At 37.1% G+C, this 27,995-nt stretch overlaps 1 protein-coding gene across 2 annotated transcripts; it reads left to right on the top strand.

Annotated features, from left to right (window-relative positions):
- Positions 1-258: 258 nt before the first annotated feature.
- Positions 259-27,985, top strand: LOC131348823 (calsequestrin-1-like). 2 transcript variants are annotated; one of them, XM_058383986.1, is made up of 12 exons: positions 259-679; positions 16,803-16,835; positions 18,656-18,749; positions 20,972-21,072; positions 21,690-21,801; positions 21,930-22,003; positions 23,647-23,777; positions 24,426-24,471; positions 24,673-24,727; positions 25,391-25,491; positions 26,409-26,483; positions 27,117-27,985. In XM_058383986.1, the coding sequence occupies exons 1-12, from the start codon at positions 443-445 to the stop codon at positions 27,597-27,599; spliced, it is 1,542 nt and encodes a 513-aa protein (XP_058239969.1). In that variant the 5' UTR covers positions 259-442; the 3' UTR covers positions 27,600-27,985. The 2 variants fall into 2 exon arrangements, with proteins under 2 accessions (XP_058239969.1, XP_058239970.1); XM_058383987.1 differs by lacking the exon at positions 16,803-16,835 and having other exon boundaries at positions 266-679.
- The last annotated feature ends 10 nt before the right edge of the window (positions 27,986-27,995 follow it).

The raw sequence follows: 27,995 nt of genomic DNA, 5'->3' as shown, positions 1-27,995 counted from the left end.
CCATATCAGTGTCCATCTCACTACCCCACTACCCCTCTACTGGTTGAAACAGGTGCTCAGATTTAGTCCCACCTCCTTTGACATATCCCACCCCTTATCCAGTCAAACTATCCAATCACATCTGGGTCTGATTTTATGCTGCTTATACCTTCTTCCACTGCTTCCATCAAGTTGCCTATGCAGGTCCAACTTTACTCCAACAAATTTGCCCCAATGCTACCCCCCTCCTCACCCTCACCCCCTCCCAGAGTCATGATTTGTGTGTATGTGTGTGTTTAAAAGGACACTTGAATTATCAGTCCTGCTCTTTTCAGGGCGGCAGACACACGGACTGGACCTTGTTCCTAACTGTTTATTTGATCTGCCGTTAGGAACAAAGCTAAAATTAAGAAAAAATAAGGAAACTCTTTTTATTTTTATTGCTGATTGAAGTGTCGGGAACATGAAGTGGGGCGTGTGGCTTGGAGTTTCTCTCCTCACCTGTGGAATTCTCTGTTGGGGAGTAAAGATCCTGGACATCCCTGAGTATGATGGCAAAGATCGTGTCCATGAGCTCAGCAGCAAAAACTACAGGGCTGTGATGAAGAAGTACGATGTCATGGTGATCTACTATCACAAAGCTGTCGGAGGAAACCGCATGGCCAAGAAGCAGTTTGAAGTGGAAGAGCTTGCTTTGGAGGTGTGTTCAATGGCTACAATATATTTGGTAGAAAGAAAGGAAAGGAATCATGTTAAAGAATTAGGCATATTGGAGATGGATATTTAGTCAAAAAAAATATCCAGGTTTGACTAGATTGGCCCTTAATTGGCCCTTAAAAGGCAAGAAAGCATCATGTTTCAGCAAAGAGAAGATCAAGATGTTAGCAGTTCACATTACAGTTGATGACCAATATGGTGGAATAGTGGAATCCATCCAGTGATCCGTTTCACATTTCCATGCCATACCCCGACATGGCTGAAATAAGATCCAAGTGGTTTTAAGAAGAACCTGTCTATGTATGTAGTGTCTTTACCAGATGGCTATCTAGTAGTTTGTGATGGCTTTCATTGCTAGCCTGTCAGCAGAAAGTCCTGCCTAACCTTTAAAATCCACCAGATAGTCTGTCACTCAAATAAGCCTCTTGCAAGATAAGTGTTTAGCGACGACAGAGAAGTGAGGACAGCTATTCCAATGAATGTTTTAATGGATAATAAAGGTTTCATTGGAGCCTGTAAATTTCAGTCAGTGAAAGAAAGACTTTTAAGCAAGCCATCTTTTTCTTTTCACCAGTAAGTTCACAGTATATGTTTGATACTCTACATTTTGATTTTATTTATACCAAGTAGTAATGTCATGTTTATTAGACCTACATATGAAAGTTGAAGACAGGTAGTATCCCCTAAAGTGAGTATTTTATTTTTCAGGTAATATGACATTTGAAGTTTACTTTTATAGGCTAGGCCAGCTAAGGTAACCTTAGCAAATCCTGGACAATAGTACAGAGAGAAAACTCTGAGGATAAGAGCTGTAACTCACACCGTCTCATTCTCATTTGACCATCTTGCATTTAATGCAGGAATCGATACCCTAAATCACCAGCATTTATGTCTGCCTTTTTGATTCAAATCAATTTTGTTGTTTTTAGATCTTATTGATTTAACTCACTTCCAATCTGAGCTCCAGGCACATAGCAACAACACTCTTGCTGTCTATAAACTGATGGCTTTGCAAAAAGCTAGTATTTCCATCTCTCACATTAAAGAGCTGAAACAAATATTCACAGAAGCTACATGGCCTTGAGGATTTTACATTTTCAATTAAAAATGTTTTTATTCCTCTTTGGTTGAAGGGATCTTCACAAAGTTGAAGAAAATTGAGAAAATTATATTGTCCTATATTCTATATATTAAAGGTTATCAACTGAATGCAGACCCAGCAAACCAAGACCAAGTATTTAGATTAAACCTTTGTAGCAGAGTTGATAAATCTATGAAAACCTGACTGAAGTTCAGTGACTCCAGTTTTCTAAATATGAACCAGCTCGGGAGCTGAAGCAGAAGCTCTGTTGAGGCTTATCTAATAGCAAATGTTAATTTCAAATATTTAGCTGAAGGCTGTTCTTCAGACCAATGACTAGCTACAGGGCTAGACACTACATTAGCTCTGAAAGGATAGAGTGTTATGACTTTTCTCATTTCTCATTTTATTTACCTTCTCTGTTCAGCAAGATGACAATGTGGTTATTGTTAACGGAAAAAGAAACTTTTCAGATAATTACTTTTCAGTTAATTCAACAAACAGTTGTATTTGCAAACTTATCAGTTTTAAAACAGTCTTATCTGTTCAGACTCCATGGCCCTAGTCAATCAAGATAACATGAAGCACAAATGTGAAACAAAATATGACAACTTCAACCTTACTAACTAACCACCTCAACGTTACCAGCACTAATTTGTAACGCTTGAGCATTAGAAAGTATATTGTTGCAACCATCCTTGCCCTATGTAAGCTAGGAATTGTATTTAGCTGTACTAAATATATATTAAATACTACATATCAAGGGTTTTGCTAATTCAATCCAAAAAATGTCAGAAAGAAGATAACACAAAGATCAATGTTAGCATGGTTAGGTTGTTAGCTGGTTACCAGGGATTAGTTTGAGGTGGTCCTATAATTCCAATAATACAACAGTTAATCTTATGGACTATTGGATTTATCTGACATCTGGTTGCCACTCAGGATTGGAATTATGTGGAACATTGTGAGTAACTGAATTATCTATGTATCTATAAGTGTATTTCATCGAGCATCATTTAGCAGTTTGTTTTGGTGTATTGATCAAAGCTTTAACTATAATTCCATTCAACACTGAAACTGAATGGTTAAAATTGTGCTGAACAAAATCTTTCAGCAGAGTTCCATGAGAAAGTGCTCAACAGATGGCTCATATCTTACAGTCTCACAAATCACTTTAATCATTTGTCTTCTGCCTGGTGGCAAGGGCATTATCTCCTGAATACTGAGCGAAATGGTGATACGTGCTGACATCTTCAGAATACCTACACCTCAGCTGAAAGTCAAACATGTGAGAAACTTAGAGCATGCTATGTGCAGTTGCTAATGATAGCAATGTTAGACCAAGGTTACAGAACCTCCCTCTTAAGTGTCAGCATCTTGAAGTGCATTTTCACACAACTCAGTGTTACTTGAGGATCAGAATGGGAAATACCTTCTTACTTATCCAGTTTATTTATTTTACACACATTTCCATGTCACATATTCTCTTCGCAATGATTTATTCACACTGTTTTTCACAGTTTACTGAATTAATTCCATTCAGAATTACAGTGAAAATTATGATTCATTGGAAAATGTAGCCATCAACATTTAAGAGGAATCTAATGAGAAAATAAACCAAATATAAGATAAATACAACAGTTGGATTCAGAATTGATTTGAAGAAGTTAGAGGAAGTTAGTGTCTGATATTTGGTTGTAACAGATATAAAGAAGAAGAAAAAGAAAATGGAAACATACATTCTCCTTCATTTTCACTGTAGAACCCTGAGAGCCAGAGTTTATTACATTTAATTTTTTTTATTTAGTTTTTAGTAAGATGCCTCACCTACCAATAAATTCATATTTCAATATACTTTATATTTCAATAAACCTTACTGCCAAATTTTTAAGACTTATCAGTAACTTCCACATCATTCTTACTCATTGCCTTATATAAAAATCAGTTCTCTTCTATTGACTGAATTTCTTTTTACCAGTGTGTTTATATTAGATCATTTTGAAACTGTCGTTTCTACAAAGTGTGTAAGTATACAATTGAAAGACAAATTCTAGACATCCTATGGACTTTTCCAGACCTCCACACAAATAGAGCCCCATAGTCATCCCCAGTTTCATTATAGCTATTTGGAACATAATTCGTTTCTCAAATTTGAAGAAAAATCATACATAATTATCCTAGATAAACTTAAGATTACTTAAATACTTTTGAGTATATAATTCTGAGAATGGGAATCAGTTTCTCTAATTAGGTTTGTGACTCGCTTTCATAATTTCATAACACTTATTAGACTTTCTATGCAGCTAACAAGAAGCTTCTCATGCTATATTAAACTACAGGCCAATGTAATTGAGCAACATTTAGACCAACCTCCACAAGCCATAATCTGTGTGTTTGCTGCCTTTCATTGCTGGTGTTATAGCCAGACTTGGGATTCATTATCTAATCTATTTGATTTGCCTTCTCATTAGTTGTTTTCAATAAAGGAAGTCCCTTAAGCTATTGCAGACCTGTCATGGTAACCACAACATGATTATATAGTAGTGCTACGCTAATGTTCTCGCTCTAAAAGGCACCAGAGGTTTCACTTTCCGGCAGACTCTTATTAGCTGTCATGAGACAAAAGAGCACAGAGCTCAAACAATTAGAAAAACATATAAAAAATTGTGTTAAAGATGATTTGAATCACTCTGTGTGTATCTGAGATAATCGTTAAATTGTCAATATTGTGTTAGTTTTTTTTGTTATTATAGTATTCAAAAAGCAAATAAAGGTAATCAGAAAAGTATATCAGAATCTATGGAGTCTCACAAATGGAAATAGTGTCCCTTCCAAAATATCCCTTTTTGTCTATATAAAGAAGTTGGCCTAACATTGCTGCAAAGCCAAGAATCCTTTTCAAAGTCCACTCCCAGGATCAGAAACAGGTAAACAGCAACAAACTATAATAATTTGCATGCATAACATGGTGGAAACAGGGTCTGGAAAAGCAATGCCTGGCCAAAAGACTTCATAAAAGTGAACACTGAAATAGCTTCAAGACAGAAAAAAACATTTATAAAAACATATAAAGATAATATATCCGAAGAAGTGTGTTAAAACATTAAATTATCTACACAATTATACAGTATATATACCAGTTGTGAAAATGACTAAAGCTGTACATTTTTATACACAGCTGCATGTATAAATAAACATTATAGCTATATGTGCAAGATGAGGTAGGATATGACAAGTTGAACTGTTATGTGTGATTTATAACAGCATGCAAAAATGTTGTTGTGCAGCATTGGACTGGGGAAAACACAGAATTCTGTGCAGGTAAGAAACTAACAGAAGAACTTACTACATGACAAGAGTGATGGCATATTTATGCGGTCTAATAACTTTTGGAAGGAAGGACCTGTGTAAATGTTCACTCTTGCACTAAGACAAAAGCAGCCTGCTGGTCATTGTACTCTTTAGAGCAATAATTTCAGCATGGAATGGTCAGTTGGGTTTCGTCCTGATGACTTTGAGAGTTTGGATAGCATTCCCCTCTCAGCCATCTGAGCTCCAGAACTGAGCTCAATATCAATGTTGAGTCTGGTTGTGTTTTACCATTTAAGCTGTTACCCCAGCACACAGCTGAATACTGTATATGATGATACTTGACAACACTGACTCATATGAGGTATATAGTAGACCTCATACACCAAAGGACCTGAGACTCAGAGACTAGAGCTGGCTCTGCCCCTTTCTGTCTTTGATTTCATGATATGCTGTGGTTTTCAACATGTCATCCTGGTATACACCCAGGTTTTTGTAGGTCAGTAGCATACTGATGCTATCACCCTTTATGGTGGCCAGGCTTGGAGATCATTTCATCCTGCAGACGTCCACCACACTATCTTTTGTTTTTCTTGTGTTCTGCTGAAGATGATAAAGCTAACACCACTCCACAAGGCTGTTGATCACCCTCCAGTATTCCTCCTCCTTCCCCACTTTAATACACCATAGCCATGTCAACTGGAAGCCTTTTCAGGTGGCACGCCTCAGTTCTGTACCTGAAATGTGGTGTAAAAAGTGAAGAGGAAGGGAACCAGAACAGTCACCTGAGGAGCACCAGTGATGCCAATGTGGGTAGTCTGCAAGTTGGGTAGTCCTTGTTCCACTGTACTGAAGGGCCCTCAGCTTGTCCCCTAGGAGTGTGGGCTGGATGGTGTTAAATGCACTTGAAAAGTCAAAGAGTATGATTCTCACAGTGCTTTCTGTGTTCTAGTGGGAGTAAGCTCTGTGTAGCAGAAAAATTCCTGTATCCTCCACCCCCCATACAAGGCTGATAGGCCAATTGTAGGGGATCCATTGTTGTAGTTGGCTGCTTTCCAAGGTGGTCAAGGACTAACCTTTTCTTGGTCTTCATCAGATGCAAGTCAGTACTACAATTCTAAAGTCATTCAGACTCTCTGGGTTATTTCTCTTAGGCACGGGTACCAAATGGTATATCGTCCACAGCCTTGGCACCATTTCCAGTCTCAACACTCTGCATGGTCTGGGCAGGTCTTCATCACTTTACAGCTGACACCATCAGGCCCTGCTGCCTTCTCATGTATCTCCTTAGCTCTCTCCTAATCTGGACACTTGCAATGACTATACTTGGTGAAAGAGGAGAGGGAGGAGCAGTGAAGGTGTCTCATTGCTATATGATGGTCATGATGATGATGGACCAATGAAGTAGTGGATGGGGACTGCCCTGGTTGGTTTGGCAGCTGTTCAGTTGTGCGGTGTGCAGCAGAGTTACCCTGGATGATGATGGGCAAAAGTCAGGTGGAATGGGCAAACTCATCTCTCTTTGATGGTCACACTGTAAATTATAACCTGAGATTTTCCTCATCCACCTCCATGACCATTCCCTGCAAATTGTCCTCCAATTCTATGGCTTCTTTACATTTTCTGATTTTAACCTTCAGCTCTCGTTTACACTTTACTTCCTTTTTTAATACCTACAGAACCTTAAAAGTCCCTTTGTCTTCATTCATTAGGGCCTTCTGGTTGTTGGTGACATACAGTCTTAGATGACACTGCAGTATTCACACAAAAGTTGATATAATCTTCTATTTGTCTATTTGTATGTAATTCTTTTAAGTTTTGTTGAGCAGGAGTACAAGCAAGTGATTGACCCAGTGTAAAAGCTAGCAAAGTATTTGGGTGCACACTGTATATAGCTAGTGGCTTATGGAGACAAAAATTCAGCTTCTAAAATCATGCAACTTATTTATCTCACAAGACATGTTAGCAGCTAATTTTAGCCTCCAAAGAACTGTGTTACCATAAAAAGATTTAGAACTTACCCCCGTATCTATCAGTTCATGTTGTTCCTTAAAGGAAATGAATGTTAATCATTGAAAATAAATAATTCAGTATGAATAGAAAGTGCAATTATGGGACCTCCATGAGAAATAGATGATGCAGATATATTATGTAGCCTCATAGAAATTAATACGTTCGAATAGTGGTGTCAGCCCCCCAGACAGGCACACAGCATTGCACAGTTTATCTACCCTATTTAGCACACCCGATTTACTCATTAGCTAATTACCAAGGCTTTTGAAAGAGGGAACACACAGATCTCAGCAGGGTTGTGGCTAAACTCCAAGATCTGTTGAGCTGTTGCATTAAAACATTAAACTTAGTGACCCTGTGGAAAGTCACCTAATACATCCAGAGACTTAAAATCATAAACATTCAATGGATTTAGTGTCATGATGAATGTGCTTTTCGTCCCATAATTCTGTAGTGCTTGTCGAGGAGAAACTGTAGCTTGTTGTGCATGTCAGCAGGTTTTAAGAGGTGCCAAAATACTTCAACATGCCAGAATAGCTCCTGCTGGACATAGCCTGGTGACTGTCTGTTAGCCGATAATTTTAGCCTCTATTACCGCCTCTCCAAAGCCCCTGACATTCCTCCACTGTGTACCTTCTACTGTAGAGAATTATGTCTTCAGCAAAGTCCACAGTCTTTTTTCCCCTTTGCCAGCACATCTTATATACCAATATTAGGACTACACTGGCTGTTTCTGTTAACCTGGGTCTTGCAATGACTTCACAGCCAAGAAAAGTTAAAATTTATTGGCTGAGCTAAAATTAAACACAAAATGGCATTTGTTAAAAGAAAATAACCAAAGGTGGCATTCTAGGGGTGGAATTGCAGCACCACACCACCACCACTGAACAGTTGATTAATTTCCTGTAACAGCATGTAAGAAGAGATTTATTCATCCTATACCACAACAATTTGCCAAGATTTGTTAGATTTTATGACTCTATTACGGAATAAGACAATAGGCTTTTTTTTTTTAAAGCCATTTATAGGTACATTTAATGTTGTGGAATGTCTGTATGAGACAAATTCATTTCTGTCACCTAGGTTATAGTAGCTACATTCATTCCCTCACTTTCTATTTTTTTTACATCTGAAGTTAAAAAAGTTATTGAAAATTAATTTACAAATTCCATAGAAGTCGACTCAGTGCTGTTATATAATATATTAATCTAAGCCCTGCAGTCAGGTATGAAAATAGACCATACATTTATAAGCTAAATGAAAAAATTATGCCAATTTATTTATTGGTTGTAAGATATTTCCTGATTGCTATGTAAATTGATTTACTAGTGAGGCGTGTGTGTGTGTGTGTGTGATTTATTTATTATTGCTCTACAATTTTTAGCTATTTAAAACAGAGGTTCCAGTATGTAATCAGAAGAAAATACTATCCACATTCTTCACACTGCTTGTAATTCATTGTTCACATTGGGTTGAATCCATAATCTGGCATAACCAAATATGATGGTATATATCTTCCAACAAAGATATATATGTGTGTATTTATGTGTGTGTGTACGTGCTGATTATTACATAAGCAGCTGCATCACTTTAGAATATGAACCCACCACTGCTGTGTCATGAGTGTGTGGAAAACAAAATCACACAACCTGATGGAATGGAATATACACCTTTATCTTTAAAAATCCACTGAGACATCACAAAATGGCAAGATGAACAGTTTGCAATGATTAATACATAGCCCGCTGCAAGAAAATGCATGTATATTTTATCTCTTAGCCGTGTTAAAAAATGTCATGGAAACACAAGAGGAACAAAAATGTCATGGAGTAGTGAGAACTGAAGAAGCTATAATGCAAAAGTAAGTGCACACAGTTTGTTTGTCATATTATTAAATAATAATGAAGCAAGATTCTATCATCTGTGTTTGTGCTATATTTAATAATCATGGACACAATGTCACATTCCATAATTTGGATGCAATAATCCAAAAGACTCTTGACTCCAAACATTCAACAAATGGCCAATTCGTCCCAGGTGTGATTGGAGCTGCAGCCTTGATTTTAGATGGAAATGCAAACTTTCTGCATCAGTTACACACCTGAGCTCAGCACTTGTAGTGTGCATAACCATGCATTAGGTCTGTAGTTTGTCCAACATCCTATTTTTCCCCCTCACTGTGTACAAACACAGTGATTAGTGTTAACCTTTTCTCAAAACACCTGAGATTGTAAGATAAAAATGTAACTGCACAAAAAAGTACATTCACCTCAAGCAGATGATGTAAATCTTTGTCTCATATTTCATAAAATAGATATGTGCTTCCTGAAATTAAACTGACATTGAAACCAACGGTAAAGAACAACAATGTTCTGTAATCACTTGGCTTGGTACATTTATTTCTTCTGTTTACATGAAATGTGCATCATCGATGACCATATAAATGAGTGCACAGCCCTACACCATTATCCAGGCCTCTCCACTCCCCTGGTCACTCGCACCATCTATGACATGCAGTATAGTATGTTATGCTTTCAAGGACATGATGTCCTACTGTCACAAGCCTGACCATCCACAATGCTTTATGTTAACTGCAGTCTCATACAGTACATATATACAGTATATAGAAGTTGTAGGCCTGATGTAAAGAAAACTGTTGCTGATAATGACTGTGTATGGAGCGGTGCAAATCGTTCTTTGTTTCTGCTTGTAGCCAGATGTAAAAGCATCTAATTCCGCATCATGGGATGCATCAGTGCAGCCAGGCTGCCTCACATTTTCCTGTTGGAAGAAAATTGAGTTTCAAAGATGTTTTATTAACTAATTTGTCTCTAGTTTTATGGAAACACTCATTTACTTCTCGGGGGCATCAAGCAGCATGACTTTAATTTTAAAACCACAATTTTGAATACTGAAGAAGTTCCAGGGACAAGTGGATAAAGCACCTTTATATTTTTTCCTTGTTTTAGCATATCCTTTGCAAACATCTTGTGCAAAATACATCAGGTTATACGTCACTTGATGTACAATATTTAATTTAATATTATTATGCCATAACCCACAAATTCATGTAAATACCTTGGTTAGGGCAATAATAGAGATGGTGGGGCAACAGACCTTGCATACAATTATGAGCACTTTATAGTATATTGTATAAATAAAGTATATTGGAGGTGAATTCTAGGCATATTCATCCTAAGGAAGGAACCTCTTGGACTTGGTGGCTGTGGCAGTGACTCCTGAGAACTGTCCCCTGCTCTTGATGACAATAAGTGAAATTATTTAGAGTGAATTATTACCATAGTGTACGAAAACATTCTCAATGGGCAATATTGAATTGAGCAGCACTTACAATGATTTACAGTTTATGCAAAAGTTTGGGCACCCATGGGCAATTACAAATTTTATTGATTTTTGAAGTGAACAAAACAGCAGAATAATTTTTTTCAAAATAATTTAATTAGCTCATTGGAACCTGCTAGGCAGGGCAGGGATTAAGAATAGCATTAACAACAGCAATTCTAAACTGATGTTTACAAAGCAGAAGACAGCTATACAAAGAAAGAAAAAAAAAGGTCTTCTCACTCACAATTTCCACTGTCCAAAATATCATTAAAATGTCCAAGAAAAACTGATAGAACTGTGTATTAAGGCAAAGCAAAATCCTTAAACGGTCCCAGGGACCTGCAGTATGTTTAGCTTACACAGGAGTGAACAAACATGATCTGCATGGTAGAGTCATCAGAAAGCACAAAAGTGATTGTGTGATGTAGGCAAAACAATATCTGCATAACCCAGAACGCATTTTAGAAACAGGTACTGTGGAGTAATGAAATAAAAACTGAACACAAGGAACATGGAGGGGGCACCTTATGATGTCAAACCTTATGACATCACCAAGTAGTCATTGTGCACCTTGTGGAAAAGCACATCTTCAATTCATCACCCTCTCCAGGCACTTCATAGATTAATTGTTTGATGGCCAAGTGGACTAAAGGAAGTTGATGTCTTTATTTGACTGTAAACAAAGGCGATCCTGCTGATTCTGGAGATGTAGGTGGATGGATGAAACCTTGTTGTAAGTCATCTATCTCTTTCGTTTGTTCTTGTGATAGAAGGTAGCCTCTAAAATGTAATTGTGCAATCCCCAGACTGATGTGACAGGACATCAGTGGCTCGGTTTTCCTGACAAGTGTAGTATAACAATTTCATGGGAGGAATCTGAAACTCACAAGAGAATGGAGGAACTTGGAATGCTGATTGGAATGCGTAGGCATCTTCCTCTGCCAGAGTCGGACCAAAACAATGGCTTTGTGCTCACAATCTGTAGTGGGATTGTGCTATTGCAACTAGAGTAAACCAATGATAATCTGATATGTTGGGAAGTTAATGAGGGCAAATTGTGGGTGGTACCTTCCATTATCTGTGGAATTGGTTATGGAGCCCTCTTGATTGTGCATGAACCTATGGTGCTATGTTGGATGAAGGTATGCAGCACCATCAGTAGCTCTGCATCTATGAATTTCCTCAATGCATCTATGCTTAGAATGATAGGTAATCACATTGATCATGGCAGTGAACAGTTACTTGTATTTTAGAATTTATTTATCTAGAAAGTGAACATGGGGAAGAGCTTACTCCTGTTTGAAATCCTTGGAAAATGAGTATATAGGTCATTCTCTATGAGATGACCAACCAATAAGTGTAAATGTCATTTCTTTTTTCTTGTTTATCATTTGTTAGGGAGCAAATGTGGTGAGTAATTGCGTTAGTTGTTGTCAGAAAATGATCTCTGAGCAGGTTATCTGATTTGATGGAGGCCTTTATGAGACCAATTTTATTTGCACATCCATTCTTCATGGTCTTGAAGTACAGGATACAGAGAGTCAGCTCATTCCATTCACTTAAGCTTGCAATGGTACAGAAACATTAGATCTAATCAGTGGCTGGATTTGTGCTGAATAGCTTCACCCCTCAGTCCTTTCCTTCTGTCAAACATGGATCTAAAAGATATCTAAAAGGGTTTATAAGATGATATTTCCTGGCACTGTCTTTCCCAGAGTTTAGATGTTTATTCAAGAGCTCTTCCAGTGGTTAATGAATTTACCAAAGCAATTTTAGTGCTTAAATGACCCATAGGTCTGGTGTTTGGAAGGTTGGGAGTTGTTGAACATGCTTCAGTATGTAATCCATAGTTGAATATCTCCTCCAAGATAAACAAATTCTTCCTGACATTCCTTGAGCAGCTGTTCTTGCACCGTGACTGCTTTGCAAAGCTCACATTCAGGGTGGTTATCCAGTTCTTGGTGACTGAAGTATTCATTTGAATAGAAAGCTTGTTAATCAGTGGAGGTGGAAACAGTTGGTTATACATGTGAGAACTGCAAAATATGGATTGTTTAAAAGCCATATGCTATTGAAAGTGAAGTTCTTCAGTAGAATAATAATTCAGAGTGATTATTAAATAATTACAAAAAAAAACAGGCTTATTATTATATTGCAGTTTAAAATGTAGAAGCTAAACATTTGACATGCCAGATGGGGTTAATAAATTCTAATGTAATGGTGCAATGGGGTTTTAATATGTAAAGAAGTAATATAACTTATTTATAATAAACTTAGTTATAATAATATAACTTGAATAACTTCCAGAAATTAAGTATTCTATAATTGTAAAATTGTTGTTTGCAGACCTTGAGCAAAATTCTCAGACCAGATGTGTAGATTTTGCAATGTACTGATCTCTGAACTATCATTTTGAAAGGCAGGAATGGGTGAACATCAGGAATAGACCAGTATATAGCAGGGCTTCCCGGGTTCTTTGAGTCAGATAGAGATAGCAGCAAGCTGTAGCAGAGATGATGTCTGAGACAGATGATTCATGTGTGTTACTGGATGGTGGTAGGGTTAAGAAAACATGAAGGAAATGCGTTCCAGTAATGGAAGCTTGATAAATGTCTGGAATCAAAACAAGAAAATATTTACATTTATATTTTTATTGACAGACATTTACAAGCAAGACACTCAAATTAAGCAGTTGGCAATGCAAAGCTGTGCTGCAATGCTGAGTAATCAATGCAGAGTGTGACTGTACCTATGCTACCTACCATCCACTGCACATCAAATAACCTTACTGGTCATAAACCCCTATTCCAGATTGCGCCTAATGAGAACTGTGTTCAAACCCTGTTTTTTGTACATTCCTTTGTCATGTGTTACTTGCTGTGTGTATGTTGTGTGCCACATTTTTCTAGTTTTTATAACCTCTATAGCTCATATTTAGACTCCTAGTTCCTGCAACGTTTGTGTTTGTGTTTCACTTGCACTTGCATGCAACTCTGAGTTCCTTGACAGAACACCAGATCAAGGAATGGATGCAGTATGTATTATTCATGAAAGAAAAACAATAGTTCTCTAGGTCTAGTGTGACTCTGGACCAACTCCTGCAATGGGTCCCCCAGGATTCTTTTGAGATGGAGTGGGCTTCCTCCTTTCCTACCTCACAGAGAACCCAACAGAGGTTGTATCCATCCTCCCCTTCCCAGCAGAGGGTTCTGTCTTATTCCCTCTATCCTCCTGCCCTATGAAGGACAAAGGCAGGCCTCTTGGCTCTGCTAAGGATGTCACTCCACTGTCACAGACATCACACCAGTTCTGCCGAAAACATTCCTTCACATTCAGGCTCCACTAAGGATGTTACGCCGCCTCCCAACTCTGCTGAGGACATTGCTTCTCCTACCTACTCTGCCCCTTGCTTTATGGCATATGTCCATTCACCCTTTGCAGAGAATGTCAGTATCTCCCTTTGGCTTCATGGAGTGCATGGCTCTTCCCTCTAACTTTCCCCCATCTATCGACACCTTCTTAGATCATTGTAGCCAATGTGCCTGCCGTTAGCTCTGTTTGGTGTGCCCTGTTAGAGGTATCACTCTTCTTAGACTTTGTTGGCAACTGAGCCTCCATCAGGGGATTGACATTATCAACTGGTGGTCCATGAACATCCTGTGACTATAGGTTGCACTTTTGCAGATGCAGTTTCAGGGAAAGGTTCTGTCATGTGAGTGCTGAAAATTGACCCTGTTACCCCCTGTACATCACACCTGACAGAACCTCATGAGCACTGTATTGTATTGTATCTGTGTATGTTCCATTGCTTCAGTTGTCCTGTGTTATCAGTTGTCTGTGTGCTGCTTGCCTCGTTTTCGTAGTTTATATTTCATGTTCATACTTAATTTTTAGACTCCTAGGTTCTGTATTGGTTATATTTTTCATCTGTAAATATACCAAATGCACTTGTATCTGACTCTGAATTCACTGAAACAGAAATACAAGTACTACAAGACTAAGCTGCCACCAAGGGACCGGCAATGTCCACACACACGTAGTCGTAGGAAGAACAAGGAGGGCCATGACTAACCATGAGATGCTAGTACTCGAGTGCTATACAAATTAATCACGGCCCTTCAAATAAAAGCGATGTGTAATTTAAAGTAGTGTTGAGGACGGTGAGTCCTGTTCGCTCATGTGTGAATCATACATCTGCTTAAGCCCTAACAGTGGATTTCAAGGGCTGCCAGCTTCTTAAAAACTCTTACAGCTTTTTAAGAACACTGACAGGAAGTTATAATGTCAAGGACTACCTGGAGTGCATAAATGTAAGGTGTAAACTGTAAATATGTCAAATATAATGAAGTCATACCCCTCACAGTGACAGTGGCCAAGTATTGTGCATTGACAACATAAAAGCATTGAATAAAAACTGCCCACTTCAAACCATTGAGATCTGAAACAGCTCTGACCTTTTGGATGCTTTCAAGCATATAATAAATGTCCTTTATTACAGACCTTTAAGGGTTTTAATTTTTCTCCTCCACTAACCCATTCAGTTGGACGTTCTCGTTTAAAATGAATTTATTTTTAATATTTGTACCTGCAAAATGCCTTTTTATAGCAAGATCAGGCAAGGGTCATGAGTGATTTATCCTCCCACATTCATCCAAAGGCAGAGCTACATTCATTTCCTTTTTGACATTCATTTCATTTCCTTTTTTTTTTGTTTGAGACAGTGAACAGAAAAATACCACCATTACTAAACTTTTAGACAGACAAGTGCTGTTTTCATGTTTTGTGGGCAGTGTCTAAAACAGATGGTCTGTGTTTCTCTGTTGCTTGCTGAATGCATGCTGGTGGCTGTTGCTCATGTCTGAGTCATTTCATCTGTCATCATTTTATCTAGCGCCATACTGTACCCAAGTAAATCTAATTCCAAACCAACAACCAGTTGATTTGTTCAGAACTGATTAGAACCAAACTTCAAGGCAGTCTCAATAGTATCGAGAATCATCTTTCATAAACATCTTCCAGATGCACAACATTGCTTACATTATGCTTTATATGGCTGTATACTTGTACCACTGTGGATGTTTTACATTCAATTCAAATTCAAATACAGCATTAATCAATGAAGCTGCAGTCCTTAGACAGACATGGAAACTTTCCATGGAAAATGTTCAGTTAAGCTTAAATCAATAACACTGTTTCATCATTAGTCTTTGCTAGATGTTCCATGAGCAGCAGAGCTGTAATCATTTCTGGACACAAGCTTTCATTAGCTTTTATTTTTTTAAGCTAGTAACCTAATACCTGTCTGCACTTCTGTGCATTTGTACATGCACCAACAACTGGGTCAACTTTTGAAAACTGTCACGTGACAAGCTTTTTGCAGCAAGATATAAGCAATGGATAGAAAAAATGATGAAAAATGTTAGTAATGAGTAAACATAATATTCTTGTTTGTATGGATCCAACAAACCATTGCTTACAGCACTAAAATTTCTATCTAGTGAGAAATCAGATGCTTTTCTAAACATGAAAATGTATAGCAAGGCACAGTTACACATGCAAATATATGCGCACTGTTATTTTGTGATTAGTTCAGAAACCAAGGCCTTGTTGGTGGAACATTTAAACACAATTCAAGATTAGAAGTACTTAAATGACAAATCACAAACAACATATTGAGATATATGAAACCAATATGATTCTTATTAATTATTAAAGTTTCCTTGGGGTTAGAAGACAGGCTTTGGGAATGGAGTACTAAACTTATGAGACGAGAAACAGCAGAGAATGAGCTTTTAGAGCAATAAATGTGTTCAGCATTTCAGTCTGTGAATTTTTTTTCCTAGATCGTTGTTGCACTTATGTATATATTTAGTGTAAGGACAAAGGAAGACTGAGGTGTTGATACAATTTCCCCTAAATCCTGCATGTACTTTCCTTGTTAATGCAATCTCACAATGTGCTTTCCTTTGGAAAACATCTTATATGTTGAATAATCATTCAATATATAAAATGTATTTGTCACTGTGTTAACTGGCTATAGTCATTTACTTTGTAACTAAACTAAGACTCATGGATGTGGGCTGCAATATATGTGTACTTGCATAGCCTTTAGGTGTTTGTGGAGAAATTGCATAACTACAATAACAGTGTGCATTTTTTCTTCAACAAACCTGCTTGTTCTTGGCTGCATTGTGAGCCATGTTCACTGTCTTACTTGGTTACCTTGAGCTGGGGTGTACTAAATTGAATAATTAGGTCTTATACTGACTGCATCTGTCTGTTCTATGGAGTTGTTGGAGTTGTCAACTTGTTTTGTTGGTTGTCCTACTCTAAAGAGTGCCCTAACTTCTCTCTGCAGTTGCTAACAAGCCCTGCTGCCCTCACCTACCAGGTATGTCCAGGCCGTCATCCTGTTCTCCTTTTCCTTTTTCCAAATTTCTCTGATTTTTTCAAATTCATTTTCTAAAGCCTGGCCAATTACTAAAGCCTGATCTGAAAGATAATTTAATTAAAGCCTGAGCTGAAAGATCATTTTCTTAAAGCCTGGCCATTTACTAAAGCCTGATCTGAAAGAAAAAAAAAAATCTGAATGGCATCCTTCCGTTCTGACTAGGAATGCTTTATTTGGACTCCGTTCATCTTCTCAGGCAATTTCTGATGCATTATGTAGTTGTGAAATATGGAAACGGAGAGCGATGCTATTGTAGATTTTTTTAGACATGGCTTCGGGAACGTCATAAAAAAGAAGCCAAAATATGTTACTGTTACCCAATAAATCCATCCACCATCCATCCATCCATCCATCCATCCATCCATCCCTTCATTTACTTATGCATTTATGCATTTCAGCTTCTACTGTCCCATTACCATTAGTTTGAGATGGATATATTGGTAGCAGTCGCTGTATTATACCACAGCTGTAGAATTCTCAATTCTCAGTAATTGTGGCTGCAGGGCAAATCGCAGATTTATATTAACATGCAAAATCTGATGTTATCATGTCTAGGTGCTCCACAAAAATAGACTACAAATGTGGGTAATTTTTAATATATTGAGGCTTATTTAACATTTTTGGAAGGACTCGCCAGTGTCAGTGCATTCCGTCTGAGGTACATCTATTACTTTACGTTACATTTTCAGACATTTGTTAAGTGTTGTGTTTTTTTGTTCTAGCAGAAGAGAGGCTGTTCTAGCAGCAACTAACTGGCTTTTCAGACAATCCACAACATTAAGCAAAACTACCAACTTCAAATGAAAATGTACAGCTTGCCATACTTTATATAACTGTAAGTATTGGCAAATTGCTGTGGTATAAATGGAATAAAACACTTTGGGTCATGCTGTTATTGTAAAATAATATGGTGACCCCATACACTACATCATTCATTCTTTTTCTATAACAGCATGTCCTGTCAGGATTTATTCCTCAAGAAAAATCTTTAATTGTCTGTCCTCTTAAGAGCTGTCGAAGAATTTAAATGAACAAATGGCAAGTTTGTAAGATTTCATACAAATTGAATACTAACCCTACTCCTAACCCAAACTTTAACCTAAATTTTTAATTAAACTGGCTCATGCAGCTGAAGTGAGAAGATGACAGCTACACATTATCCCTTTTCCACCTTTCTCCATGTTTCCAGCCTTCAACAAACAAGTTTCAAACAAGTTTCACCCCCAGTCTTGTGAACGGCCCAAGAGCCTCTGGTATTGGTCAGTTCAGCTGTGCCCCAGTGGTCCTAATTTCACAGTGCAGACAGCCAGTATTTGCCTCATTGTGTTCTACATTAGAGTAATTATTGAAAACGCACTTTATTGGGCATTGTTGAGCTTATTATAGCATGGTGTCACTCTGGTTTTTAGGAAGACAGCATGTCATTATATATAAGTGCTGTGGTCTGTATGGTGATCACAGGGCATGTGTGGTCATCACAAAATGCTATGATCATGCTGTTTGTATATGTCTTGTGTGAAAAATCCTGTTTGCACAAAAGGCCTTGGATATTACATAATGGGAAAAAACAAGCATTAAACTTTCTGCAGTGAAATATTTCAGGAAAAACATTCAGAAATGTCACATTCAAATCTTCACAGTTTCATGTAAGTTGTCAGTATTAAGATGTCTCTCTATATATTAATTTCTGTATATTATATCTTACTGGTGTGTTTCTCTCTTTGTGTGTCTACCCATGTGTCAATGTTTTGACTGTGTAGCTTGCTGCACAAGTGCTTGATGACTTTGATGATGAGGATATTGGATTCGGGCTGGTGGATGCGAAGAAGGATGCTGCTGTTGCCAAGAAGTTAGGTAATGTGTTCCACTAAACCCCAACACAATTATATCATTATCCATTTAAATACTCAGTCACTGTTTTCCTCTCAGGGTGGACATGAAATTATAACAGCAATATTAAAGGAATCACTCTTCAACTTTTGAACATTTCCTAAAATTAAAGTGCTGATATACAGTGTTAGTATTCACTACCTTGAAATCTTCTACTTTTTTGAAGTATTACATCTAGGAACTGAGTTATTTGGGAGTATACAGTGTAAATTGGGATTGTACTGCTTGCAAAAATTGTAGATTCTTGAAGATTCTGTACTATTTCTAGTCCATTATTTAAGTATAAGCAAATTTTTACAAACTCCTTTGTACAAAATATCATATTTCCCTCGATTCTTATCTTTTTTGGAAAGTGTTCCTGTGACATGGTAATGGATTTGATCTAACACAGTTCATCAGGTTTTACACAAACTACTGGAATCCCTTTTGTGTTGAATTATGACATAATCACAATTTTGTCCATTTCAACTGCAGGGTATCACAGTAGAAAATGTTCAAGGGAAGTGAATACTTATACAAGCTACTATATGAATATGGCTGTATTATTTACATTATTATTCAGAGTACACTACCCTCTAGTGGCAGAGTGACTCGCAGCATGTCTACAGTTCTACCTGTAGCAGGACAGCAATATCTTAACTATGTGACTAGTATATCGTTGTCTAGCATATAATCATTACAATCATTACATATAATACATGCATTAAAATATGATGACACATTTTTGATACATGTAAATACATCCATTAATGTAACCATGATCTGTCCACATGTTTGCTCTATTTCTACTCACACAACACAGGCATAGAAAAATAATGTGGAAAGACTGTGGGGCCCTGAGGACCAGTTTTGAGAACCAGTGCTGTGGAGCACAATGTAAAATGTAATCCACTCAGCTATATTGCATTTGACTGTGTGCTGCCTGAAGTGAGGCAAAACCAAATGTCAAGTACCTTAATTCCTTTTTTTCCAAATGTCATTATGTTCTTATCCTTATCCTACTTGTCAGTGGTGCATGTCTCCAGGGCAGGACAAGCAGCACATTCGGTCTTGTCATTCAAAGTAAGACAATCCTCAAAAGAAAAGCTTGTTCTCCATTATAGAGTAATTACTCAGCAACATGTTAGAATTGCTCAGAGGAACATGATTATCCCTACACTGTTCACTGGAGATGGAGAGGAGATGTACAATGTTTTTCACTGTGCAACACTATACAGTTAATATCTGGTGAAATGTATTCAATTCTGATGCCATTTCCTTGCTTCATTCTATAAAAATAGTTTTAATAGGAACAACAACAAAAAAAATCAAGATTTTGATTATAAACCAGCAATGGGCCTCACTTTTCAAAAAAGGTCGCATGGAATTGCTAGTATAAGCTAAAGTGATTTAAGGACATATGAGAAACGCTGATCTTCTTCATTGTCATCTGCATATGTTGATGACCCATTAATTGACCGGTTCATACATCATACAGCTGATTTGCTTTTGGCGACAGTCAACAAAATCACATAAAAGGCAAAGCTGACAGTTCTGAAATGACAGGTAAATGGCATAAATGCCATAAACAACTTTCTCAAGATATATATAGGTCTAATGCTTACATGCAATTTAAGCAATGGACAATGGTCAGCATGGACACTCTGATTGGCCTGTTAATCATTGTGTGTTCTAATTCCTTTCTATAATAGTCAGCATTAGCAATTTGCTACAGTAGCTCTTCTGTGGATATAGCTCTTCTATCACATTTTCCATTGTAATTATTGTATTTACTGTAAATGTCGGACATGTTCTTTAACGCAAAAAAAAAAAATTGTATACAGATCAGTCCTGGAATAAATTAAAAGTATTTAGACCAACTTTACAGGATACAATTTTTACGTTTACATTTACATCATTTGGTAGATGTCCTTATCCTGAGTGACTTACAGTGAGGTACAATGAAGTCTCTATCAATGAATACACACTGATACTGGTTCACTAGGTCACAGACAAAGGATACCATAAGTAATATATCAAGAAAAGCACATAGACAAGACATTATTTGTTTTTGTTTTTGTTTTTAACAATTTAATTATCACCAGTCACCAATTTACTTCAGTATTGCAGACTGATGTGTCATGAAAGGTTTTAGTATTATTTTTGTGTAAATCATTAATACCAAGTATGCCCCTGATTTTGGACAGGTTTGGATGAAGTCGACAGCATTTATATCTTTGCTGATGACGAGATCATTGAGTATGATGGAGAAATGGCTGCAGAAACACTGGTGGAATTCCTCTATGATGTGAGTCGCTCTGATCATAATTATATTATATGGCCAAAACAATAAATGTGCATTTATACCATAGCATCTTTAAGTTCTTGATTCTGATTATTAAGGAAAATCTGTTGTGTTCCATTTCACTTTATTCCCTTCTTCTGTTATAACCATTATTCGTAATTTTGTCTGAATGATGCTCTAAAAATCACAGTACAATATCCACACTGTATTTGCAGCATTCTAGTGTTCCAGTAACATTTTAAATAAGCCCTTGACACTATGTGCCAGCTATCTGTAGAGCTATTATTTTATTCTACTAACTAGTTAGAAAAATACGATTGGTAGTTATTAAGCAGATATTACTCTTACATTGGTATAATTCCATGGAACTAACTCATATAAATCATAACCCCATGTAAATCAAACCAAAGATAAGAACATTTCATCTGAAGAATGCACTTCTTGATAAACCTCATTTAACATCCAAGTTCCAAGAAATATTTTCGTGCCTCAAAAATCTGGTGCTTTAATACCTGCCACAAGCCAGTAGTCTAACCATGAGATGAAACCATGAACAAGTTAAGCCGAAGTAAATTTCTTTACTTCACTGATTACTGATGTATTATTCTCTGTCCTCTCAGGTTATAGAAGAGCCTGTGGAGATCATCGACAACGAAGGAGAGCTAAAAGGCTTTTTTAACATTGATGAGGATATCAAGTTGGTGGGATACTTTAAGAATGAGAAGTCCCGACGTAAGTATTGCACAGTAGCTGTATATTCTTTGCAGGTCTGTTTAGTTCAGTCTTGTGTCTGTTGATTGATTACATAATTAATTGAACCTGTAAATATCCATATATCCCAAATATTCTTCATGTTGCAGACTTTATTGAATATGATGATGCCGCTGAAGAGTTCCATCCGTTTATCAAGTTCTTTGCCACTTTCAATTCAAAAGTAAGCAAAACTCCAGGCATTTCATTGTATTGCTGTTTTTGTCTCTCTCTTTTTTTTTTTTTTACACAGAATATTTTAGCTATAACTGAACCACTACAAATGAATTGTAAACGATGTATTGTAAACAAAAGGGCACTCCACAAATAACATCTAGAAACATATCTATTTCTATATTACTATTAAGGTGCCACAATATGAATACTACTGACCTGGCATTATTTAGATGGTAGAATTATTTTTATCACAGCATGTTTGGTGATACGGGAGAGTATGTTACTGTGTATGTGGCCTCAGGTGCAAGAGAGTTGTCGAGAAGCTTTTATTGTCATTTCAACTATATATAGCTGATGCAGTGCAAAGTGAACTGAAACAACATTCCTCAGGTGCCATGGTGCTGCACAGAGACACAGAGATACAAAGACAACACAGAACTAAAGATGAATAGTAAAAAATGAATCTACTATCATAAAGTGCATGCGGGCACCCTTGCGCAAACAGTGCAAGACAAAAGACAAGACAAGAGATACTGCAAACAGACAATACAATCCAGATACAGAGCCGACCAGTGTACAGTTCTTTTTTTCTGCAAAAAAGTATGCATTGTATTGTAAACATATGTAGAATTGTGAAATATCAGCAGACACAGCAGCAGTAGTGATGTGGAGGTTTTGAAATATCTTTGTCAATGCTGACTAATTTTAAATACCAAATTTATGACAACAACTAGGGCTAGATAAATGATTGTCATGGATCAACAATGTTGGTGTGTCGCAGAACTTGAAATTTTTGATGGGAATTCCTAACGCCAGTAAAATATATATTTAGTGCCTGATGGCTGCTACTGTAGTTTACACTCAAGCTATAAGTAAATGTACTAGGTTAAATATTGATAGGTCCAATTAATAATATTATACAAATATAAAGATTTTGACTTTTGGTGAGTATTTAATCAAGTGTAATCAAGAGGATTAGTAAAATTACATAGCACCAATGCTGTTCCCATCATTCCACGTCTTTGTGATACCAGCACCTATATAAAATAAGGGATGGTCATGTTTTGGTCATTTACCACTGGGAGGCAGTAGAGAGGTTGTGTACAGCAACAGACAGACAGGCAATAAATAGCCTGGGAAATGCTTCTTTCCATATTCTCAGATATAAGCTCTATAACATATGGTATATTACCATACCACATGCATTCATCAGTACATTAAAGCAGATTTTATTTTTGCAAAGAGTTGGTCCAAGAGTCGCATCAATGAAGTATTCAGTATTCACAACTTATAATATTGTATAAATAAAAATATAACTTGTAATATTTGAAATATTAAATTAAACAAATGCTAATTGTTGATCATTTAACCACTGTCCAAATACATTTCCTGCTTGATCCAACACATGAGCCATTGGTAAACAACACAAAAAATGTATATCAAACGAATACACTGAAAAATGATCTTAACAAGCTTCCTAATTTCTTTCAAATCTTACCATTCACATACATTCATGTTGTACTATGGATCACAGTATCAACAAAGACAGAGAACTGAGCATGCCAAGTTAAGAATAGTGTGAATCTGGACTGTTTTTATAGTATACCTCTATCTTAATTCCTCACTGTCCTGACTACTTTATCTGTGCAGATTGCCCATAAACTAAAACTGGAAATGAATGAGGTGGATTTTTATGAACCCTTCATGAAACATCCTATCGCAATCCCAGGCAAACCTTACAGTGAGGATGAGATAATTGACTTCATTGAGGAGCATGAAAGGTAAGTCATGAAAGGTAACTGGCATCTTAATTAGATGAAAAGTAGATTTGTATAACAGAAGCATATGACACTATTATTACAGAATCAGACCTGCTTACTAATTCTGCGGCATACAAAAAGTTTTTAAAATGGACTGTTCCAGGAGCAGGGTTCAAGCAAAATGACTGTACAGATTAATGTTTACCCTACTTTAATGACTAGTCAAATCACAAAACTCTACCCTCACCCTGACTGGCTCCCTAGATGCCGGTGCTGCAGTCTATCTGCTATGATTTCCTGTTTACGTAGCCCTTTGTTATCCTGATTCCCAGGTTTGGCCTCAGCATGCAGTTAAAGTTTTTCCTCTTTACCTTCCTTCTCCCTAGCACCACCTGTGTAGATGTGGATTCCTCGTACCTTACTGTGCATCAGCATGTTCCTAATATCTCTATGCTCGTACAGGTTCACTGGCAAGTTTCCGTACTAAGACCAAACCTACCTAAAGTCTATTCCCATCAGTAAAAGAGTTGACTGAAATATGTATAATTCAGCTGATAACGACATCATGAGAATTTCTTGTTTTTCTATTTTCTTATTTTTTTATTTTTCAAGTTTTATTTTAATTAAAACTGTCTGTTAATGGAAATCTGTTGGATATCTTTTCTTCAGACCAACTCTAAGAAAACTTGAACCCCACAACATGTATGAGACTTGGGTAAGCCTTTATCGCCAGGAAAATGCACATATATTACAGTATTAAGTCTCATATCTTTTAGCTTGATGTCTGGTTAATATGAACTATTCAGATAATGATAAATTATGAAATTACTAATACTAATTAATTAATTAATTAAATTCATTAATTAAATTCATTAATTAAGTCATTCATTCATTTGTTTGTTTGTTTGTTTGTTAGGAGGACGACATTAATGGGCAACACATTGTAGCCTTTGCTGAAGAATCTGACCCTGGTAAGCTGAAAGTGGATAAGATCTTTGTCTTTCTCTGTAAAACATGAATGCCCCATTAAGTTGTGTAATAATAATTTCTTCACTTTAACTCCAGTTTTGTTTTGGATACTGAACTCAGGTTTTCCGAAATGAAACCTAAAGTATAGGTCCACTGTCTTGACTACTTGTGAGGTGAACAAAAGGTTATTTTCATGTTGAGACTGTTCACGTTTTGAAGGCAGCAGGAGAAACATACAAACTTTAGTAAGTTTCCTGTGAAATGAAAATGACACTTAAACTTTGGAAACTAAAGCTGTTGAGGTGTGTCAAAAATGTACAGTATGTTCTGTTCAGAAGTTGTGTGTGCATGAACGTTTTTTTCACAGGCTTCAGTTAAATGTAATATCTGAGCTTTGGATTTACTAAATTGTGCATGCAATGGCTATTCTCAAAGTGACTTCCAGGCTTAGGAAATCACATCAGTGGTAATTCTGCTCATATCAAAAGACAAAATGTTCCATATATCTGGTGATTTTTGGGTGTTATCATGTTTCCCATGTGTTTTTACACACACAAATATTAAGTTAATAAGTATGCTTCATTATCACTTGAAAAGAACAATTTTCAGATGATAAAAGTGAGGGTGCGAGCATATCTTGTGATTAACATTTAACCTCTAATTAGATGGTTTTGAATTACTGGAGATTCTGAAGGAGGTAGCCCGTGAGAACACAGAAAACCCTAACCTTAGCATCATCTGGATCGACCCAGATGACTTCCCCCTGGTGAGTATTTTCATGAAACTAATCCTGACCCTAAACCCTGATCTCCTATCCCTGACACTGACCCTGATCTATTATCTTTGACACTGACTGGAAACTGGATTACAGTCTGTTAGCTTCTCGCACCATTGCTCCTATTATAATAAAATCATTTATGAGGTGCTGATAAAATTACAAGTAATCATTGTATGAAAAGAGGCTGTTTGTATAAGGAATATAGGTCTTAAATTGTCTGAAAAGAGCTTTAATTTATTAATTAATCCAAAAAAAGCTGAAGGGAGACCAGTGGGCATGCCAGCCTGGAAATAAATATCCTATAAAACAACACCAAAGTATTCAATACTGTTGACTATGGGAGTAGTATTTATCCATCCATCCATTCTCTACACTGCTTATCCTACTGGGAACCTTGAGTTTGGGGCCTATCTTGGTTCTACAGTGTCGTATTATAAATAATTGTCTGACTGCAAGTCTTAGGATGTTCAAGTTTCCATGGGGAATTTGAAGGGAAGATGAACACAGCGAGGATGTGAGACATATGATTTAATAAATAGGAAAGGCTATTTCCAGACATATCTACTGTAATGTCAACCTCATTAAGCAATGATTTATTAGGAAAATCTTACTGAGGCACAGCAAAATTTTTCTGGGGGCCATGCCCCAGTGAAAAGGTTCTAGTGGTTCATATTTACATATTCCTTCATATATAACTACATGTTCCTATTCCTATGTAATTACAAATATTTCATATTTCATAATATGCATGACTGAATAATATATCAACCTATCTAAATATTGTTCAATTTTTCTGTTATCTTAACTGAAACATTTTTATAGCCTGCATATTGTATTGCATATATTTCACAAATCTCACAAATGCCTAAAGATCTTAAAAATTTTCCTGTGTTTGTTTCATTCAGCTGGTGCCCTACTGGGAAAACACCTTTGGCATTGACCTTTCCTCTCCACAAATTGGTGTGGTGGATGTGAAGGATGTAAGAACATGCCTATGTTAACAAGCCAGTCTGTTGCCTGAAGGGCTGTGATAAGATGCCTGTCCAATGCCTGAAATGCTCAGCTGTGTTCTGTAAGAGTTTGTGAGTGCTGTCTCGAAATTGATTACCTGAGTCTTAACACTCAGAGTTTATCTCCTAGCCTGCCAGCCTGCCTGAATTTCTCTCTCTCTCTCTCTGGCTTTCTATTTTTCAGTCATTCTATTTTAGCTTGTTTTCTGATGATATTTTTATTTATTTATTTATTTTTTAAACTTGTCTAACTGTACATATTTAAATTAACAATCGTATGCTGGGTCTTTAATGCTTCTAAAGATAATGTTATCTTACATCTCAGCATGCCTTTTCTGAGAAGTGTATGCCAGGTGTTCTTAGCTCCAGTCCTCAGAATCCCCTGCCCTGCACAGTGTGAAGTTCTTCCTACCCTTAACACCCCTTAACTCAATAAAGCATTAGTAATTAACTGATGAGATGAACTTCCACTTCCAACTGTGCAGGGCAGGGGGTCTCAAGGCCTGGAGTTGAGACTGACTGGAGTTGTTTGTGCCTCAGACTAAACAGAACCTTCTCCTCATTTAGTCTATCTCTTCTAAAAATTCTGTATGTGTTGTACAGGCTGACAGTGTATGGATGGACATAGATGATGAGGAGGACATGCCCACTTCATATGAGCTGGACACCTGGATTGAGGATGTGCTGGCAGGAAAAATTGACGTTGATGACGACGATGACGATGACGATGACGATGACGACGATGACGATGACGACGATGACGATGACGACGATGATGATGACGACGACGATGATGACGATGACGATGACGACGACGATGAAGACGATGACGATGACGACAATGACGACGATGATGACGACGATGATGACGACGACGACGACGACGATGACGACGACGATGACGACGATGACGACGATGACGACGATGACGATGATGATGACGACGATGACGATGACGATGACGATGATGATGATGATGACGATGATGATGATGATGATGATGACGATGACGATGACGATGACGACGACGACGATGATGACGACGATGATGACGACGATGATGACGACGATGATGACGATGAATAAATTCCTTTTATCACCTCAGGGATTTCACCATGTTGACTGGCACTAGCCCAAATACTTTAATGACCATGAATGTGAAGTTCAAAGTTCATCCAAGGCTTCATTGTCCACACGGTCATCATTTCCTGGTGCTGGAAGCATTTTGCCTTTCTAAGGCAGAATCCATCTGAATCCCTTGACACTTCAGGGGCACATCAGCTTTATTTGACTGGTCTTTTTATAATGCCCTTGTGGTGTTCTCTAATTTTGTAAATGTTTTTCTTGTCCAACTTCAAATTCTCAATGTTGCTTGTTAATGCTTATTTAAGAGCATTTTCTGAAATAAAAAAAGGGGACAAGGCTGGGGATAACCAGCCATCTTTCAGCCAAGTTTTACAAAGTATTAATAATATTATGTTT

Source organism: Hemibagrus wyckioides, linkage group LG29 (assembly GCF_019097595.1).
Source record: "Hemibagrus wyckioides isolate EC202008001 linkage group LG29, SWU_Hwy_1.0, whole genome shotgun sequence".
Taxonomy (NCBI): Eukaryota; Metazoa; Chordata; class Actinopteri; order Siluriformes; family Bagridae; genus Hemibagrus; species Hemibagrus wyckioides.
This window is presented reverse-complemented; position numbering and strand designations above follow the sequence as displayed.

Coding starts and splice junctions, on each gene's coding strand:
- LOC131348823 (XM_058383986.1), top strand. CDS start 443: ATGAAGTGGGGCGTGTGGCTTGGAGTTTCTCTCCTCACCTGTGGAATT. Junction 16,836..18,655: donor CTGCTGCCCTCACCTACCAG/GTATGTCCAGGC, acceptor TTGACTGTGTAG/CTTGCTGCACAAGTGCTTGA. Junction 21,073..21,689: donor TGGTGGAATTCCTCTATGAT/GTGAGTCGCTCT, acceptor CTGTCCTCTCAG/GTTATAGAAGAGCCTGTGGA.